This window comes from Heteronotia binoei, chromosome 15 (assembly GCF_032191835.1).
Source record: "Heteronotia binoei isolate CCM8104 ecotype False Entrance Well chromosome 15, APGP_CSIRO_Hbin_v1, whole genome shotgun sequence".
In the NCBI taxonomy this organism is placed as follows: domain Eukaryota; kingdom Metazoa; phylum Chordata; class Lepidosauria; order Squamata; family Gekkonidae; genus Heteronotia; species Heteronotia binoei.
The window spans coordinates 38,100,315-38,121,253 of record NC_083237.1 but is presented as its reverse complement, the minus strand read 5'-3'; the positions used below and the strand labels follow the sequence as shown (position 1 = coordinate 38,121,253).

Here is a 20,939-nt window from a genome sequence, read left to right as displayed (position 1 = left end):
CAACAATCATGTTTGTCATTGATGCGAGGGGGTAAGTATACATCATAAGTAATACTCCCTCTAAACTGTGCAGTTTTCTGAGTCAAAATTCTACTTCCTGAGCTACTGGCATTAAAGCTGTGAGCAAGTGATTTGGCTACTGCATAAATTATTGTGTTCTCCAGCTATCATTCCCTATCTAAGAAAAAATGTGTGAGCTGGAGGCTAAAACAATGTGAGCTAGCTTACACTAACTGCATAGAAGAAACATTGGTCATAAGGTGTTTTTTTCCTGATATGTTGCAGAAATATACAATTATAGACATTTCAAACTTTTAGAAATGAATTTATTTCTTATTACTAGGTGATTCTTGCAATTCAAATTAGGCCTAAAAACAATTATAAAACATTTAGGGAAAAAGACACAACTCAGTAAACCAGCACTGGAGGACAAGATGGAGAAGATCTCCACAGCTACCATATGTTTTCCTTTTGTGCTCAGATAAGTTGGAACAAAGGATAACCAAACACTACAGAACACCAACACACTGAAAGTGATGAATTTGGCTTCATTAAATGTGTTCGGCAACTTGCGAGCAAAAAAAGCCACAATAAAAGTGACAGTAGCCAAGAATCCTATGTAACCCAGAGCACAGTAAAACATAGTTATTGATCCTTCATCACATTCCACTATGATTTGCTTAGTCATAGAATGAGAATCTATATATGGAAAGGGAGGAGCAATAAAGATCCATATAGCACAAATTCCTGCTTGAATAATGGTGGAGGATATAACAATAGAATATGACAGTCTTTTCCCAACCCATTTCCTTATTTGGCTCCCTGGCTTAGTAGCCATGAAAGCCAAAACCACAGTGATGGTTTTTGCCAGCAAGGAAGAAACAGCAATTGAGAAGATGATGCCAAAGGTTGTTTGACGTAGAAGGCAGGTTAGTGTCTGAGGCTGGCCAATGAAAAGCAAGGTGCAGAGGAAGCAGAAGAGGAGGGATATGAGTAGACAATAGGTGAGATCTCGATTGTTGGCTCTGACAACTGGAGTGTTCCAATGTTTAATGAAAATTCCAAGCACCAAAACTGTGATCAGAGAGAAAGATGAAGCCAAGAATGCTAAAGTGACTCCCAATGGTTCACCATAAGACAGAAAGTTTAAAATCTTAGGAAGACATTGATCTTGGTCTTTGTTTGGATACTCATATTCAGGGCATTTGAAACAATCTCCCATGTCTGGTGATAGGAAAAGACTGAAGTTCATCATAAGAACCATATCACATTTTCCATCCCATATATATTTTCCTATATTCATTGAAACTAAGGAATCTATCAATAATGATTTTCAAGTTATTTTAAAATATTATATATTATTATACCTATAACCAGCATTCCCACTCTCCCTGAAATGGAGGTTGGACTATGTTTAAGGTGCTGTTCGAGTCTTTCACCTAAAATTCATCCCAATTATTCTTTCTGGAGTAGTCATAAGGATTGTATTGGTAAATGAAAAAGTTGACCATCTTCTAATTATTAAAAACTAGGAATAAGGCCCATTGTTGATAAAAAAAACAATAGGCTCTAGAAAGAGGCTCTGGGCAAGTGCCTCCCATCCTTGCTGTCTTTCCATGCAACTAATTGAATGCATTCACTCCCCCCACACCTCAAGAGAAGGCTGCTCCTTGCCATCTGGAGAGCAGTTATAATTATGAGTGATCTCCAATTCTCACCTGGATATTGGCAACAGCAATTGCACAGGAGGAAATTGCATTGTACCTGCCTGAAGTCCCACCCCTCCTCAGACCCCACCCTCTCCAGGCCCCACCCCTTAAATATCCAGGAATTTCCTAACCTGGAGCTGGCAACCCTATCTCCTTCCCTTTATCTGCCCCTCTAACTCTAGCTTTCCATCACCTTCCCCCTCCCTGCAGCCTCTACATAGGAAAGGGGCAGTCTTTCTCCATGGGGGGGAAGCAGCTTACATCATTCTTCTCTCCCACTTTTGTTTTGAGCAACCCTGAGCAGGTTAGGCTGAAAGTCTGCGAGTGGTCCGAAATCCCTCAGTCAGCTTTCACAGAAAACCTGAGCCTGATAGACCCCACTCTGAAACCCTAACTCCTATGCCCTCCTCGGATTCCACCATAGAATATATAACATGATAGTGGTTCAGCAAAGGAATGGGATGTCTGTTTTATATTTGTCTTAAAGGAACCGGCTCTCTCTCTGGAAGTGAAGCTTGTTTCTAAATGAATCCACAATTCTACTTGCTTTGAATTCACTTATTTTTCTTAGACATTTTACACATGTTCTTCATGGTTCCAGGCAGGATCCCAGAGGCCAAGAAACTGGGATATTTTTACACACATCAGTCTTATGCCATAATGAGGAATTACTTTTATTTTGACACTGCCATCCTATTTTTAATATTTCATGTAGACTTTATAGCATGGTGGGCTTTTATCTTACCTTTCTTGTCTGAAATTTTCCCTTTTGGACACAGAGTACAACTGTAGCAACAAAATGACTCTCCTTCCTTTTTTTCAATGCTGTAGCCTGGGTGGCAGTTATCATTACACACAGAGAGAGGCACCACCTAGTCATAAAACAAGAATATATATTTATTCTAATTATTTCTTATTGGCTTTTAGTTGTGAAACCAACAGGGTTCAAAAATAGAAATGATGGCAATGCAGTGGAAGAAGAGGACTTTGCAAGCAAGAGGTTGTGTGGGACCCAACTAGCTTTTCCATTTGTGATAATGGGAAGAGGTGTTCACTTTGACAAAACAAAAAGGCTACTCTGGCAACGATACATGGACAAAACCTATGTGGAACAAAGGCTGTACTAAGGAGAAAACTGAATGAGTTTGAGGAGAAAAGGTGATAGCATTCCACCTTCAGAATCATATTATAAGTACCGGAGTGCATACATTCAGAGTTTGGAAAATATTGTGGTTATCAGAAATGGGTTCCGGATGGATATCGACAAAACCAGTTAGGTAACTGAATATATAGTGCATTGATTTTGTAATAAGCTAAAACAAATTATGTAGAAGTATTTGATTGTGTCAACTCAGAATAGTGAACAGATCTTGGAGTTTGGCCAAGGAAACCCAGGCTCAATTCCTCAATCAGTTGTAAAGCTCAATGGAAACTTGAGTGATATACTAGTTTTTAGCCTAACCTCTCTTAGAAGAAATCTTTGGGAGATGGACGGAACAAAAAATATAAACATATAGTTGTAAGGAAAACCTATCTTTGAATTTGGAATTCATCTCCTATCTTCTGGAAATGAGGTAGCTGGAATTTCAACCATCTTTAGTTTTATTTCTGGATGTTCACTATATAAATTTTTATTATTTCATTTTAAAAATGTCTATGCCTCCTCTCCACCCAACTCAGATTCCTTAAGGCAGCAAGCATTTAAAACATTTAAAGTATAAATATATTAACACATAAACATAAACAGACAGGGAGGAGGACTAGGGGGATTTAGAAAGGGAATGTTAAGCAAAAAAAAAAAGCTACCAATTGGTGGATGAGAATAGAGAAACTCAGACAAATTTCCTCAGGAGGGAGTTGTGAAGTTTAAGTGTCTTGACCAAGAAAACCCTTTCTTGGGTTGCCATCTATTTAGCCTCAGATGGTGGTGGTACCCAAAGCACGGTCTTTGAAAATGACCAGAGTGCTCAGATAAGTTCATTTGAGAGCAGTCAGTCCTTAAGGTATATTGCCCCAAGCTGTATAGAGCTTTACTGATCTATACTAGAACCTTAATTAGACCCAAAAGCAACTTGGGAACCAGCATCAATGGGATGAGTGATGTAGTTTGAAACTCCAGTCAATGTTCTGGCCTCAGCATTCTATATCAACTGTACATTCTTGAGAGTAGAGGGAATTGCAAAGACAATTAGGGTAATGGTACAAATAGAACAAGTTCAGTTAATTAATTTGCTTGCAATGCTAATTGTAACAAAAACCCCAAGAACTCTGGGTAATGAGAAATTCTCAAGAGACCTCAAGCCACATCACAAAACTGTGCAATAGGATTTTACTCCATGACATTGGAAGGAATGTCCAAATCGAGCATTCGGGCACTTTCGAAATGTGGTTTTGTTACCCGCAGTCAAATGCTCACCTGATTAAATGTCTCATGCCATGTGATGAACTCATCATTAATGATTAAATTGGAATCCAGTGAAGCCTCTCCTACTTTTACTCTTGTAAAGGTTTGGTTTGGGAAAGTTATCCAGTTGATGATATCAAATGCAATTTCTAGTTCACCTTTTTCATTAAAATGAATGAGGTCCCCAGCACTGTTATTAAATGAGATGTTCCTCAAGAAAGGATATATCTAGATGGAATGAGAGAAATAATAATCTTAGATAATGATATTTCACAAAGTCATTTTTAAGCACCAGTCTTTAGATATTTCAGGTTGGTTTCTTTTGTAACAATTGTGACTGATTGTGACAAGATAATTTATACAGCAATACAATATAGCGTGCAATATTGTAAAATTATTTATACTGCAATATATAGTTTGTGCTTTTTGTTTCTTTTAAACCCAATCTGAATACAAGTATCAAAGATTCTGTCCTGTACTTAAAGGGCTCCTTACTTCCTTACCTTGAACAAAAAGGGAGAAGTATCCCATTTTATAAACAATTAAATTTCAAGCTAGTTTGCACAACATTTGTGATGTGTGGGTGTTTTGTTTTTGTTTGTACTCTTTATAAAGTTGTGTTTGGGAAATGTGGACTGCTATGGTATATAGTCCAATCTCATGAGATCTCAGAAATTAAGCAGGGTTGGTATTTGGCTGGGGGAACATCAAGACTCTGCAGAGAAAGATAATGACAAATCACCTCTCTGTCTCTCTTCCATTCAAAAAGAAAAAAACTCTTTGAGGGATCATCATAAATTGATTGAGACTTGAAGATACATATAATCTTGGGTTTTACAAGGATATGATGAGAGGCTACTTTTTAAAAACACAAATGGGGCATACAGATGAAGGAAATTGGCACTTTCTTCCTTCCATCCCTATGCTCATCTCATTGCACATTTTTCTTTCGGACTGCATGACTTTTGGTATTAGGAATGGACTGTCGGTCTATATATAACAATTGGGACCTACATTTTTTTATCTAAATCAGTCAGAAACTACTACACTCTAACTACATTAACAATTATTAGAATAAAAGATATGATAGGTACTAGATGTTTCCTTTTTCAAAAAACATTTGCAAATCACTGGAATGGGTGCAACATATTACCTCCCATGGTTGCAGATTATGAGAATCCATCTCTCCACCCCATACCATTTTCCTGTATTTGTGCCTAGCTGAATACATGGCATGTACAGCTTGCGCAATGGCGTGGACAGCATTGTAGATGCTATAGCTTTGTGCAGTCATGCTCATTTCAAAGAAAGGACCTGGAAGGCTTTCTAGTTTCTCCTCACCAGTACATTGACCTGGGTCTCCATCCAGTTTGGAATCCAACAACAAACAATTAAATGCTGATTCCCAGAAGACCCTGAGAAATCCATCTTCTTCTGGCCAATGGGTATGTAGAACGTGAAGGAAATTTTGAAACTCAGTTACTTCTTGGTACTTAACTGTAAAAGATAAAGCACCATGGAACACTTCAATGTTCAGAACCTTTTCATACGCCAGTAACGAGAAATCCCATTGGGCTGTCATGATCCATACTTTGCCCATCACAGCCTCGCTCATATCTTCCATTTGACCCAGGTACAGAAACCATTTCAAAATCATCATAGTATGTGAATCAGCATTTGTGACACATACTTTGACTTCTGTTTTGTTTTGGAGAAGGCTCAAAATCTCTCTTGGTCTTGACGTGAAGAAAATATCTCTCATGTCTTCAGAGGCAGTCAAGATTTGAAACCTATGAATGAAGGCAGGGCAAATGCCATTCTGGGACAGCAGTGGCATCAAGACTTGCACAAACCTGTCTCCATGATCATCTTCTAATGCAATTATCCCAACCCATATCCACCGGAAATGCAGCAGAAGCTGGATGATTCCTCTGTATTGACTTTCTTCATTGGGGACCATCTGATAGATGGTAGGGAACTTGGATTTATCTTTCATTGCTGGAACAAAGAAGCTGTAGGTTACCTAGACAAAAAGTCTAATAGTTATAACTGGTTAGGTGGTGTTAAGAAACTGATTTGTGTCTACAGTGCAATGATCTGGAAATTATTCTGTAATAATTTTTAACATTCCAACACTGCAAAAAGAAAAAGTTATACAGAAATTTATACAACTATGTATTAAATCAATGGGGCATCATCACAATACATACACACATACTATACCTGTGGAATTTTGTAGATGCTTAAGATGTTGGCTATATGGAGAGAGATTTCAGATTCAAGTCCCCCAATGACAGCTATCAAATTATTCTGGGTGTCACAGCGGTAGTTGGGGATGATCCTTTTCAAAGTGCAGAGGAAATTCAAGGTGTTCTGATAAGTCAGTTTTGCATTGAAGTAACTATCATAGAGGTGGCATCCAAGACTGACATTAGGTAAAATCTTGAGATTATTATTAACCTCATTCAGAGCAAACACCAAGGCAAGGACATGCTGGTAGTTCTTCAGCTGCATGCTGAAAACAAGGCATTTTATATGAGATCTATGCATTGCATAAAATGAATGTTCTGCACTTTTAAAAATATTTTGCAAGTCCATATTCACACACTTTTATTATATTGTCAACAGACTTTTCAGCGATTCATTAATTAAAGCAAAATATAGGATTTGTACGTACTTGATTAGCGGAGTTTGTTCAACATAACAAATCTTGTCTTAGCAGTAGTACGTGAGAAAAGGATCTAGGGATCTTAGTGGACCATACGCTGAACATGAGTCAACAGTGTGATGTGGTGGCTAAAAAGGCAAATGCAATTTTGGGAGGTATCAACAGAAGTATAGTGTCCAGATCACGTGAAGTGATGGTATCACTTTACTCTGCTCTGGTAAGACCTCACCTGGAGTATCGTGTTCAGTTTTGGGCACCACATTTTAAGAAGGATATAGAGAAGCTGGAATGGGTCCAGAGGAGGACAATGAAGATGGTGAGGGGTCTGGAGACCAAGTCCTATGAGGAAAGGTTGAAGGAGCTGGGGATGTTTAGCCTGGAGAGGAGGTGGCTGAGAGGTGATATGATCACCATCTTCAAGTACTTGAAGGACTGTCATATAAAAGAGGATGTGGAATTGTTTTAGAACCCTTTAACACATATTGTGTGACTCTCGGAACCCCCACCACCCCATTGGCCAGCTTGGAGAAGGCATTTCTCTCATTATATCACTTCTCCAACCAAGCCAGACAGCAGCTTGGGGAATGCATTTAAAGTTAAATTTGCTTTCTTTTCATCTCTCCTCCCCCAATCTACCTTCTTTCCTTCCTTCCTGTCCTGTGAAACATCTAATGTTCATGTCTTGTGCCTCTCAAACATCTGACATTTATTCTATGTGGCTTTTACATTAAGAAAGTTTGGCCCCCCACTGCTGTACATATTCTTCCCTCTTATATCGCATACTTCCACATATATAGCCATGTTCACATGACTCACACATTTACAAAACTTCTCACATATGGTGTCTCCATGCAGTGCTCAAGCACATTCTTCTGATATATTATGTTTGTTTCTCCTTAACATCTGTATCTCAGACTTCAGAACTATACTTTGAAATGTAATCTGCACAAAATTCCTACTACACTTTAGCAGCTGAGTGGTGTGTGTGTGTATGCTATTTCAGTCAGAAAGTCAGTGTTAAGGAAATGTGAAAGACTACATACCTCTGTTTCTCTGTTTAAACTCACAGAGGTGGTACAAATTGACCAAAAACTACTTTTTTCTGCAAAGCTATATACATTTTTTTAAAAAAATACTACTTTCTTGTTTTCCTCATTTGTTCATCTGCAGTCACATTAATTACCCCCAGGCACTGCTCCTATTACCTACCTTCTTTGGTTTTAACCTGCCCCATTTTGTACTATGGAATTAAAAATAAAATCCTTACATAGGTTCTCCAATCTGTTTTTTCTTGGGGTCTTCTGCAAACAACAACTCTTCAAAATAAGTTATGAGCTGAGAAGTTATCCCACCAATGATGAGGTTACCTGCCAGATAGTATTCATGTGGAATAAAGAGTGGATCGCTCATGGTGCACACATATTTCTTTGGCTTGCATTTTGTTTGAGGGAGCCATTGCAGTAATAAGAGCACCAGCAAGAGAAGCACCATCTTGAAGGAAAAGCCTACCGTTCCACAGAATCCTTTAGCCAGTCATCATCCATCAACTGCCTAGTTCCAACTTGTTTAATTACAACACCTGGCCTTCACACTCTCTTAACTGTTCTAAGGTACTAATCTGAAATTTGAGTCTGTGAATCTAAAGATTTTTTTCCCCAAAAGCTTAGGTGATTGCAGTTTGCCTATACGTGGCTGTTACCCCAGCACCGAATGCTTCTGTGGATTTTTATTAATCTTCAAAACTTTGTTCATAGGTTGTGTATTACCTTTGAAAATTTGTGTGGGCTTTGCCAAGGAGGAGGACTGATCATAAGGATTGGAGATAATTGCAGGATTCACAATGATTTCCCCAGAGGGTTAGAGTACCCTCTGTCATCACATTGAACAAAACATTTAAGGGAACGTGTTTGTCCATAGCTTTGCCAAAAGTTTGAAAAAAAAAACCAAGCCAATTAGGACATGTACACAGAGAAGTGCAAGTGAGTTGCAGCAAGTATTTCTATTTCTCTGTCCCCAGGCTCTGTCCCCAAAATCAAGAATTATCTTTTTTTACAGAGATCTGCACTGAAGAATAAAGCCTACACATATACAGTTTGTCAGCACTTATGTTGTATCAGAAATGTACCTAAATGGAGGATGGGGCCTGTCACTGAGATCCTGTTGTCTTTTTTCATATTTCCCTGTACACATTTATGCCATGGCTACAGTTATATCTGGTTATTTGCAGTATATTAAGCTATTGTAGTGGTTCAGTCGCACAGTCAAGTCTGACTCTTTGCAACCCCAAGGTCACGCCAGGCCCTCCTGTCTCCCACCATCCTCCGAAGTCTGCTCAAATTTGTATTTGTTACATCAGTAACACTGTCCATCCAACTCATCTTTTGCTGTCCCCTTCTTCTTTTGCCTTCTGTCTTTCCTAGCATCAGGATCTTCTCCAGGGAGTGCTCCCTTCTCATTTGATGGCCAAAGTATTTGAGCTTCAGCTTCAGCATCTGATGTTCCAGTGAACAGTCTGGGTTGATTTCCCTTAAGACTGACTGGTTTGATCTTGCAGTCCAAGGAACTCTCAAGAGTCTTCTCCAGCAGCACATCTCAAAAGCATCTATTCTTCTGCGCTCGGCCTTCCTTGTGGTCCAGCTCTCACAGCCATACATATATTAAGCCATATTTCCACTTATATTTTTGTATGGCAAGAATCCATGGGAGAGTCATACTGCAACACAAGTTAATGATCAGCCAGAGAGAGAATGGAAAATAGACTCATCTTTATGCAAAAACATTGGATATCTCAGAGGGCCTTCTGAGTTTAACAGAGCAGGTCCACTCAGAATGCATATCAGGCCTACTCAATTGCACTTACTTCCAGGAAAGAGTTAAAATTGCCATGCTTCTTTCTCACTCCTCATTAGGCCTCTAGGTAAACCAAGCAAAGACAAAATCTGAGTGATGTAGTAGCCACCATATTCCTCCAGAGCTGTCCAAAATCAGTTGAATGAATATATGCTCCATTCACAAGTATACCAGTAATTCGGCACCTTCCCGGCCGAGCGGTCCATCGACCGCTGAGGCCGGGTGCCGCTCATTGCCTCCCCGCTCGGATACGAGGCAATGGGTTAGTCCTATAGGGGAGGGGGCGAGGAGCGGCCTTAAGAGGCCGTTCCCGCCCCCTCGCACGCAGTGCGAAATTCTGCTCTCGGTCCGAGCAGAACCTACCGGTTGGCTGCTGGCTTCCTAAGAGCGGAGCGTGGATTGTCGAGGCTTCTTTGCTGCATAGACGGCTCCGACGGCTGCCCAGGCATCTTCTAGTGACGTGGGCAGCGTTTAGCTGTGGCTTGAGGAGCCCCTTCGGTGCGGCTTCGTCGGCGGCGCGCGGCCCTGCGAGTCTTTTCTCGCCGGCATGTTTCTCCTCCCCTCCTCCCCCTCAGGTGTTTTCAGGCCTGATTCAGGCCGAGTCGGAGGCGTGGGTTGGTGGGCCTTTTTACAGGGGCCGCGGGTAGCGAGTCGCTCTGGGAGCTCAGTGGTGGTGCGTTGGGGAGGCGGCGTTGGGCCTTTGCGGGCCTTCCCCCCCTTCCTTGTTGGCCTTATTTGATACACTCACCCCCTCCCACTTCTTGTTTGTTTGGCCTCTTTAGGCAATACAGTGGGTTGCAGGCCAGCGGGCCTTGTTTGGTGGGGTAGTGTGTGCTTGGCATAGGCCCCTACTGGGTCATTAGTGGGTGGTGTGCCCTTGGAGTAGGGACTTGGCCCACCTCCCTCCCCCATTCATACCTGCCTATTGCCCTGAAGGGGCTGGTTGTTATAAAAAATAAATAAATAAATAAATTATTTATATGGGATTTATATGGGATGTTGATATGGTCATCAGAAGGGGAAGAAGAACCAGAAGGGGAAATAGCACACCACTGTCTGCTGTCCCTTCCCCTTGCCCAATGAAGTGAGGATATTTCTAGTTACTTCATAACAGCATTGTTATGCACTGCCTAGTCTTATAACCAGCTGGTTATGGTCAATACTCACTCTAAGAAGTCTTGTGAGCAGAATTTCTACTTTGTGAGATACTGGCATTAAAGTTGCAAGCTACTGCATAAATTAGTTTGCTCTGGGGCCATTTTTCCTGAGCTAAGACCAAAAATGTGTGAGCCAGAGACTAAAAAACTGAGCTAGCTCACACTAACTTAGCTTAGAGGGAACACTTTATGGTGCAACCATAAACACAGATACACCTTTCTCATTCTGTTGACTTCAGTGGAGTAGGAGGGGTGTAACTGTTTAGGATTTCAGATTTAAGCTTTGCTGAATCGCACATTCAAGGCTTGAAATTCCCAAAAGTCAGCATTTCCCCATCCCATTATTTTTAATGAAAGAGAAGTAGGGAAGAGGCAACAAATAAAAATCGTAATAACTTTACTGCTTCACTGGCAAAGGAGAATGTATTGTCAGAATCTGGCTATTGTTGCTGAAACAGAATTATAGTATTTTATTATTTACGTGTTGGAAGCATTCATTAGCTGTCACTTTAAAAAAAAATGTTCAAAACAATTTACGTAGGGGGAAAAAGTAAAATTCAGTACAACCCATTAAAACTTTCATCTAACTGGAAAGATAAGGAATGAACAGGTTACAGCCAATAGCAAAATAAAACCTTGTTAATTAAATGGCATGGTTTATCAATATTGATTTGCATTACAGTATTCTTTATTGTAAACTGAAAAGCTGTTAATAAAAATCTGATTAATTTATTTATTTATATATATATATATATATATATATATATATATATATATATATATATATATATATATATATATATATATATATATATATATATATATATATATATATATATATATATATATATATATATATATATATATATATATATATATTTGCTGACAGCAGAACCTTGACATTGGCATTAATGGGCATACACTTTTAGAAGCAATAGTTAGCAACTCACAGTAATGAGAATAAAATCTGCATATAAATATTCATATGCAAGATTCTGAAGCTTTGGATATATTGGGGGGGGGAGGGGGACAAGGAAGCAGCAAGATGAGAAGTCTTGACCTTCCTTCATATTTGTTTCTCCACCTTTTTAAAAGTAAAAGTTATGTTATCTTCAAAGACATACAAAAGTCTCCCTTGCACTTTTTGCTCTACAATCTCAAACTATTCACAGAAGTACATTAAACCTATACAGATGACCTTTCCAATTTGCGTTCCGTTAGGGGTTTCGAGAGCATTGTCAGGGAGAAGATTAGAAAGGAGTGTGTTGAAGGTAGGGTTTTAGGCCCGTTTATGTCCCCCCCCTTTACCGAACTTGAGGGTATCCCCCTTGGGTGTCGTGCCTAAGAAGGCGGTAGGTGAATATCGTTTAATTCACCATCTTTCTTATCCTAGGGGGCGTTCCGTGAATGATGCTATCCTGTCTGAGCTTTGTTCGGTAAAATATACTTCTTTTGACCGAGCAGTACAGATAGCTCGGCGTTGTGGTAGGGGTGCTGAGTCGGCAAAGTGCGATATAAAATTGGCTTTTCGCCTTCTCCCAGTTCACCCCTGGGACTTTGAATTGTTAGGTTTCGCTTTCGAAGGGAGTTATTATGTTGATAGGGCACTGCCCATGGGTTGTTGAGTTTCTTGTGCCGCATTTGAGCGTTTTAGCACTTTCTTGGAATGGGCATTGCGTTTTAGAACGGGGATTCCGAACACGGCTCATCATTTAGAGGATTTCCTTTTAGTGGGCCCTGCGGGTTCCGGGCAGTGCCTTTCGTTGTTAACGGCCTTCGTGGATTTGGCCAAGGAATTGGGCGTGCCATTGGCTGCGGAAAAAACCGAGGGGCCAACTACGGTTCTTACCTTTTTGGGCATCGAGCTGGATACAGTGCATCAGTTTTCAAGGTTGCCCGAAGATAAGCGTTTAAGCCTGTTAACACGCGTCCGATCGGTGTTGGTTAAGCGTAAGGTCACCTTATTGGAACTGCAGCAGCTAGTGGGCCATTTGAACTTCGCTTGTAAAGTAGTGGTTCCTGGCAGGGCCTTCTTGAGGCAATTCTGTGATGGAATGGTCAACCTGCGCTTGCCGCATCATTTTACCCGTGTTACGAGGGAGATGCAAGCGGACCGTGCGGTTTGGGAAACATTTTTAATGGAATTCAACGGCGTTTCTTTCTGGTGGGCTGATATGCAGCTCGAGGCTGAGTTACAGATAGTTTCAGATGCCGCCGGTTCCATCGGTTTCTGGGTCTATTTCCGAGGGCATTGGTGTGCTGAGCTATGGCCGCAAGATTGGTTGGTTTCTGAGTTGTGCCGGAACCTGACGTTCCTTGAGTTTTTCCCGCTTGTCGTTGCAGTTTTTCTCTGGGGCGAGGCCTTGGCCAATTGCACAGTACATTTCTGGTGCGACAACATGGCAGTTGTCCATGTTGTTAACAGTCTGACATCCAAGTCCCCCGCGGTCATGCGGCTTGTCAGGTCGTTTACGTTACGCTGTTTAAAACTGAACATCTTGTTTTTGGCTAAGCACATTCCTGGCACATGTAACGAGGTGGTGGACGCTCTGTCTCGCCAACAGATGAACCATTTCCATCAATTAGCCCCGGAGGCCAACCTGTTGCCTGAGCGCATCCCGGAGGAATTGTGGCTGATTGGAGGGAAGAAGTGAGCCGGGCGATCCATCTTGCCATAGCGCCCAGCACCCAAAGGTTGTTTGACCGGGTGGCTAGCCAGTTTTTGGTTTTCAGAAATGGGCCAGGGCTTCCGGAGGTGTGGCCCATTCCTGTTGAACAGTGGTTACAGTTTTGTGTGCATCAGAAGCACAGGGGTCTTTCAGTGAAATCCATTCATGGCCAGCTGGCTGCACTGGCTTTCACAAGTAAGGTTAGGGGGCACGGCGATGCGACTAAGGACTTTCGTATACAAAAAATGCTGGAAGGTTGGTCTCATGAAGCCGGACCCCGGATTGATGGTAGGCAGCCTATCTCGCCGTCCTTCCTCAGGGGGCTTCATGCCTCTTGGGCCCTTGTTTGTGGGTCATCTTATGAGGAGGCTCTCTTTCACGGTGCCGCATTGACGGCCTTTTTTTGGGGGGGGCTTAGAGTATCAGAGCTGGTCACGCTCTCCCGCAACGATGTTTCTGCAAGGGCCCTGCAGTTTAGAGATGTTCGTTTATTCAGCGACCGGGTGGTGTTCAGGGTCCGCCATTCAAAGACGGATCAGAAGCAGCATGGCTGCACAGTGACGGTTGGGACTTGTGCTGAGCGTGAGTTATGCCCAGTGGCGGCAATCAAGCATTACATCGAATGGCATGGATCTTCAGATGGCCCCCTTTTTCCGCCATATCGATGAGGCCCCCTTGACGAAGTACCAATTTTGGGCCATCACGAGTAGAGCCTTGCAACATTTGGGCCTCGGGGGTCGCAAATTTGGCACCCATTCCTTCAGAATCGGTGCGGCTTCCACAGCCGCTGTGCTGGGCTATGGGGGTGAGGATATTCGTCGAGTGGGGCATTGGAAGTCTGCAGCTTACAGAGCTTATATTCGGCCTTTGCGGTCTTAAGGAGGGGTTTTTACGCCTATAGCCTCGTGGACTTGTTTGATGCATGTTATGTTATTCACTCCTGTTCTGCAGTTCTAATAGTTTTTTCTTCTAGGTGCTGTGGTTGGTGGCGAGAGGAAAAGGATCTTTATATGAGGCCACAGCATTGTCTTTTGGGCGGAACACCAGGCCCAACGGACGTCAATCGGTTCGCAGCTGGGCCTGAGCGACAGAGCTGTGATTACATGGCAGGGCCGTCGGGGTATGAGGTGGCCCGGGCTCCTGCCCCTGTTGTTCAGGGATTTGGGAGGACCTCCCCCAGAGACTTTTGTAATACATTTGGGGAAGAATGACTTGGGGCTGGTGAAAGGGAAGGCCCTTTCGATTCAGGCCCAGTCAGACCTGGCTTTGATCGGCAATAGGTGGCCTGGTGTATTGATCCTGTGGTCGGCCATGCTGCCGCGCCGGTTTTGGCGGACAGCTTGGGACCCAGCTGGTTTGGAGCGCGCCAGGTTAAAGGCCAGTAGGGCCTTGCGCAAAGCCCTCTAGGGGGTCTGGGGGTTATGTGCCCCATCCTCTTATTCTATCTAGCAGGCCGGAATTGTACAGAGAGGATGGTGTCCATCTGTCAGAGAAGGGCAACGAGCTATTTTTGGCCGACTTGCGGCAAGGGCTTCTTCGGGTTTTATAGTTTGGGGTACAGCGGCCTAAGCAGAGGCTTGGCGCTGTCTGTGGCAGTTTGTGGTTGGGATTATTTTGGGGGGATTGGTGAGCTCCCGTTGCATCGTGCCATTTTGGCACATGGCTTCCCTGGGGGGACTGTTAAGCTGTATGGCCCAAGGTTGGCTCCAGGGTGTCTGTAGATCCAGGCACGTGGGGAGTGTCCGCATCCCAGGCTGCACGGCTGTGTGGATGGCGGAGCTCAGGTGTGTGGTGAGCATGTTGCCGGGCCGGCCAGGTCTGAGCCGTTCTGTTGGCTTTGGGGGCTGGCCCAGTTTCAGGTCAAGAAGGTGGTCTGGTTGACCCCTGGCTTGATCTGTCCCCATGTTTTGCCCTTGCCGTTAAGTTTTAATAAAGTGGCCCTTTAATCCAATCTGGTGTGTGTCTCGTTATTCCGCCTGGGGGGGCAATGGGTGAGCCCCAGGGCTTTTTTTGAGCAGGAACTCACAGGAACACAGTTCCGGCTGGCTTGGTGTCAAGGGGTGTGGCCTAAAATGCAAAAGAGTTTCTGCTGGGCTTTTTCTACACAAAAAGTCCTGTGTCAAACTATGACGACATCAGGAGGTGTGACTTAATATGCAAGTGAGTTCCTGCTGTGCTTTTTCTACAAAAAAAGCTCTAGTGAGCCCCATTGAGCTTGTCTCAAAAACAGACTCAGCTAAAGCAAGAAATGAGACAAAATAGCTTATTACTCCAGTTATCCTGTTATTGGTTTCCATCCTTCTGGAATGGTTATGGTGCAAGAACCTCATTGCTCTTCTGATGACTTCATAATTGCTTGGGAGTCTCAGAACACCATATCCACAATCTCAACTCAATTTTTCAGATTCAACGTTCACTCATAAAATAGTACTCAGGGATGAAGATGAGAAAGATGAGATCGTTTCTAATTAGATTTCTAATCATCTCAAAAGTTGGCTCATTATTATTGTTGCAGCGGAGATCAGATCATCAGCTGTGAGACTGAAGTGGGACAAGCAGAGGAAGTGAGATTGCATAGGGAAATTTTCTGAGGCTCAGATGAACTATCCAAGACCAGCCTCTGTTTTGTTTTTTTGGCATAGAAATACATTTACATTGTCTAAAGTAATAAAAGGATGTAGAACAAAGTTTGAGTCAAGTGGCACCTTTGAGACCAACAAAGTTTTATTCAATGTTTATTCAACAATGTTGATTTGACAACAATCTTTATTTAACAAAGTTTTATTCAATGAATAAAACTTCATTGGTCTTAAAGGTGCCACAGGATTCAAACTGTGTTCTGCTGCTTCAGTCCACCACTGCTACCTGTGTGTTCATTTATCTATTTGTGACAAGCATAATACATCAGAAAATAAAGTTGGGTGCCTCAAAATAGGCCATTGTCTTTAGGATGATTGTGGGAATTGCAGTACCAAACATGAAAGAAATCAGAACATCCTAGTCCAGGTTATCTGCTAAAAAAATGCATTTCCTCTATGTGCAATGGAAGCTAGTCTTGACTGGTGCAGGCATAACTGACCTGAAACTATGGGTAAAAGCCTCAAACGTGGTGAGCAGAAAGAAGGGATAGAACCCCTAATAGGAAATAATAAAACTTCCTATACAAGATTGTGTCAGTGGAAATGCCTCTGCCTTTCATGCAGAACATCGAAAAGTACAGTCCTCAGAACCTACAGCAGTTAAAGAGAAAAGTGATGTCAAAGACTTCTGCCTGATTCCTCAGGTTGTTTCATCAGGTATTGATACAACTGTTTTAGCAAGAGGCAGAACTGCTCATTCAGAATACTGCTAAGATGTGAGGGCGATCTGGCTGTGACATTAGTCACCCCATTGATCGCCAATGCAGATCTGGTTAGCTAGGCAGGTGTCACCTCCCTCCCTCTCAGCTCCATGCACATCCCTCTCGACGCTGCATGCTCGGTGGAAGAGGATGACAATCCCAGATAGAAGGAATCCAAACTATAACACTGGGGTGTGCTGTATGGGACCATATCACTGAAATCTTGGTCTTCTTACACTGGCTTCCAGTTTATTTCCAGGCACAATTCAAGGTGCTGGTCTTAACATTCAGAGCTCTAAATAGTGTACTGTTCTTCAATCAAGGGTATAGGATACCTGCTCTGCCCTGCTAGAACCTCCAAACTACTGCAAAATATCTCAGCCATGCAGTAGGTAACCAAAAAGAAGGGGTAGAACCCCTAATAAGAAATAATAAAACTTCCTATACAGAATTGTGTCTGAAATGGTTAATATTTTCATTGAAGAACAAACCTCAATAGAACAACTTTAAAGAGAGTTAAAATACATATATAATGGTTAAAATGCATACAAAGCAGAAAACATTGGTTAGGATGGAGGGATTATTGAGGGAATGCAAAGTGAAATAAATCAGTTTTCACACACTGACAAAAGATGGCAACAGAAGGGAACAGATGACTCTCCCAGGAGAAAAAGTTCCAGAGATTTGTTGCCATGACTGAAAAGGCTGTCTCCAAGGTTGCCACTTGCCCAGCCTCAGAAGTTGGGAAAACCAGAAGCAGGGCCTCTGAACATAACCATAATGGTTGCACAGGTTCATAATGGATTAGGTAGTCCTTCAGCTATGTTGGTTCCAAACGATTTAGGTCTCTGAATGTTAAGACCAGCACCTTGAATTGTGCCTGGAAATAAACTGGAAGCCAGTGTAGGTGGGCCAAGATTTCAGTGATATGGTCCCATACAGCACACCCCAGTGTTATAGTTTGGATTCCTGCTAAAACACAAATACCATTGTGGATATCTTTTATAAAACACACATATGCACACATACAAGTGCACACACAAAACTGTAGTAAATATAAAGGATACATGAGAAAAACTGAGAAATAAAGGGAAGGCAAGACATGAAACTTTAGTGTTGACATGCTTAACAGTGAAATGAAAAATTATTCTTAACTATAAAAAAAAATTACTTCAGTAGGACCAGTTTCAGTTTTATTTTATTCTATTTAAACACACACACACATATATAATTTTTTTTAACCTAACGACATTACAGATGTGCACCAAGAAAAACTATGTGTTTGCCACCCATCCTTGTTGTGGCCTGTTATTTTTTTTTTTCATTTCACAAAATGAGGAAGTATCCTTTTGAAGAACCCCCCCCTTCACATTCTGTCTGGTCCTGTCCACAAAATTTGCCATTACTCCCTATAGGGGTCTTTTTGGGGAGGAATGGAGTGGCTAGTTTCCATCCAAATACCACCAACGTTGCAAGGGAGTTAGTGTTGCCTGCCCTCTATAGAACACTATAGTTTTGAATAAATTGAACCAAGGGACCCAATTCTATGTGTTCCTGAATAAAGTGTTCCATGACATTCTACTTGCAGAGCAGAGGGGGAAGGACTCAGCTCTGACACAGGATGTAGGAAAGAAGAAGCAAAGCTAGAACACATATGCACTAAAGGAGCCCCAGGTTTCAAACAAATTGTACCAAAGGTTCAAATTCTGAAGGCCCTGAACAAGGGGAGCTAAAGAACATGGTGATTGTTTTCAGCTTGTCTCCAAAGGTGATTGGCTGGGAGCAAACTTTGCAAAGTGATTGATTGGCAGCTTTCCAAGAATCCTGGATTTGTATTCCCATTCTAGGAAATAAGTGTAATGGCCCAAATCAGTTATTTCCATATATTATCTTCACTGTGTTATTTCATAATGCACACCCTTAGGTGGCATATCTAGTCCTTCCCTTCCAATTTTTTTCTCATAACAACCTTGTGACGTAGGTTTGGCTGACAGTAAACGAGCATTTCAATATGAAGAAATTTTAATTTAGTGTCCAGAAATTCTCTGCTAACCTCTACTGGACTAAGGTAGACAGAAAAGGGAATTTTTCCATTGTATTTTCATAACCTTTTCTGAGATAAAACTTGGGATGATAAAACTGTGAAGATGCCCAACATTAAGCAGGGTTTGACTTTTCCTAGTCAAATATGACTCTGTCCACTATACTATACTGGATGGAATTTATAACTCAAGGTTAGATTTTTCCTGAAATAATTACCTACATAGTTCAATCCCATATCCCTATGCATGTCCCATGTTAATCTTCACTTATTCTCATTGTCATTAAACTCTTTGCAATACAGACTATGTCTTTTAAAGATTCCAAATTCTCAGGCAAGTTAATTGACCAGTAATCCTCTTAACAACACATTCCAGGGCCTCCTTGACTTTCTTGTTTCTCAAGCTATAAATGAAAGGGTTCAGAAGTGGAGTCACCACTGTATTCAGAATGCTTGCTACCTTGTTCCCATTCAATGAGTGGTTTTCTTGTGGTTGAACATAAATAAAAATGGAGCTGCCATAGAAAAGTGTCACCACCATTAGATGTGAAGCACAGGTAGAGAATGCTTTCTGGCGCCCTTTGGCTGAGGAGATCTTAACTACTGTCACAATGATGTACATGTAGGACACCCCTGTCACCAGTAAGGAACCTAGGAGAAAGAAGGCTGCATTGGCAAAATTCATCAGCTCAATAATCTTTGTTTCAAAGCAGGAGAGCTTAAGCAAGGGTCCAACATCACAAAAGAAATGGTCAATGATGTTGGGCCCACAAAATGATAGCTGCAGTATCAAGATGGCAGGAAGCATTACTGCAAGAAAGCCAGACATCCAGGAGACAGCTATTAGATGTATGCATAAATGAGTGTTCATTATAGCCGCGTACCGCAGAGGGTTACATATAGCAACATAACGATCAAAGGACATGACCGCCAGAAGGAAAAATTCACTGGAACCTGCTGAGAAGTACAAATAGGCTTGGAAGATGCAACTGTTGAAAGAAATAGATTTTCTCTGGCTAAAGAAGTCAGCTAGCATTTTGGGGATAACTGTAGTGGTGTAAAGAGCCTCTAAAAGGGAGAGGTTGGCAATAAACATATACATGGGACTATGAAGACTATTCTCACACCACACCACGGTAAGAATGAGGAAGTTGCCCACCAGAGCAATTGTGTAGGTGATGAAGAATGAAGTGAAAAGCAGGAGTTCAAACCTCTTAGCCCCAGAGAATCCTAGAAGGATGAATTCTGACACTCTTCTGGTCTGGTTCTTCATCATAGTGTCCAGCTGAAGCAGTCACTTCAGAGCAAGTAGCAGCCAGACAGCTCAGGATGCAAATTCTAGATAATATGACAGACATACAGAGAACTACAGATAATGCTGTTAGGCAGGGAAACCTTCAACTATATGTGCTTGAAACAGAAGGCAAAAGGAAGAAGTCTGAAACTTGTAGGCAGGTACATTGTAGGTTACCTCACATAAAAGTGAGGATTTGAAAAACCTGAGCTGGCATATGTACATTCTAATTGTAATCAGTTAAGAAGAATTAACTAAAGTGTCTTTGGTCAGTTAGCTCTACTATTTTACAAGAACATTCTGTAAAACAATTGCTTGCACTTATTTATATTCAAGTCAAGTCAAGTCAAGTTAGCCTTTATTGGCATAAAATATATAGATATATATATCAGAGCAAATTGATTTAAAAAAAAAGATAAAATGGAACGATTGCATACATATACATCAGGAAAAACATAAACTATAAACTGAAACTTGTAAATTATTTTCCCATAAACAGAAACCCAGTGAGTTGAATCCAGGGAGCTGTTGCAATCACTCTCCCCCAGTCCCTCTCATTGTGTCAGCCTCCGTCCCACATGACTTTTGGCTGGTCAAAAGCAGAAATGCAGCTTGGAACCAACCCATAGCATTCACCATATGTAACTGAAAATATATGATCATAAGGAAATAATTCATTATGCAAGCATTTAAGGTATAGAGAGTACAGCTTCCAGTAGGAAAAAACAAACAAACTGGCAAACATATAAGTTCTCTATCAGGACTTGTATGGTTGTCTGACAGAACAAATTGCTGCCTCATGAAGTT

At 41.7% G+C, this 20,939-nt stretch overlaps 2 protein-coding genes across 2 annotated transcripts; both read right to left on the bottom strand.

Annotated features, from left to right (window-relative positions):
• Window positions 1-295: 295 nt before the first annotated feature.
• Window positions 296-8,191, bottom strand: LOC132583439 (vomeronasal type-2 receptor 26-like). Its single transcript, XM_060255076.1, has 5 exons — window positions 8,049-8,191; window positions 6,337-6,628; window positions 5,312-6,136; window positions 2,455-2,581; window positions 296-1,224 (listed from the first exon to the last, which is right to left on the bottom strand). Exons 1-5 carry the CDS (start codon window positions 8,189-8,191, stop codon window positions 296-298), a joined length of 2,316 nt encoding a protein of 771 aa, XP_060111059.1.
• Window positions 8,192-19,151: 10,960 nt separating this feature from the next.
• On the bottom strand, window positions 19,152-20,111 carry LOC132583438 (olfactory receptor 6E1-like). Its single transcript, XM_060255075.1, has one exon. It carries the CDS (start codon window positions 20,109-20,111, stop codon window positions 19,152-19,154), a length of 960 nt encoding a protein of 319 aa, XP_060111058.1.
• Window positions 20,112-20,939: the final 828 nt, after the last annotated feature.

Bases quoted from the DNA above. Each gene is read 5' to 3' on its own strand.
- LOC132583439 (XM_060255076.1), bottom strand. From the start codon at position 8,191: ATGAGCGATCCACTCTTTATTCCACATGAATACTATCTGGCAGGTAAC. The intron at 6,629-8,048 runs GTAAGGATTTTA...CCTTGTTTTCAG, and splicing joins AAACAGATTGGAGAACCTAT to CATGCAGCTGAAGAACTACC. The intron at 6,137-6,336 runs GTATAGTATGTG...CTTTTTGTCTAG, and splicing joins GCATCTACAAAATTCCACAG to GTAACCTACAGCTTCTTTGT.
- LOC132583438 (XM_060255075.1), bottom strand. From the start codon at position 20,111: ATGAAGAACCAGACCAGAAGAGTGTCAGAATTCATCCTTCTAGGATTC.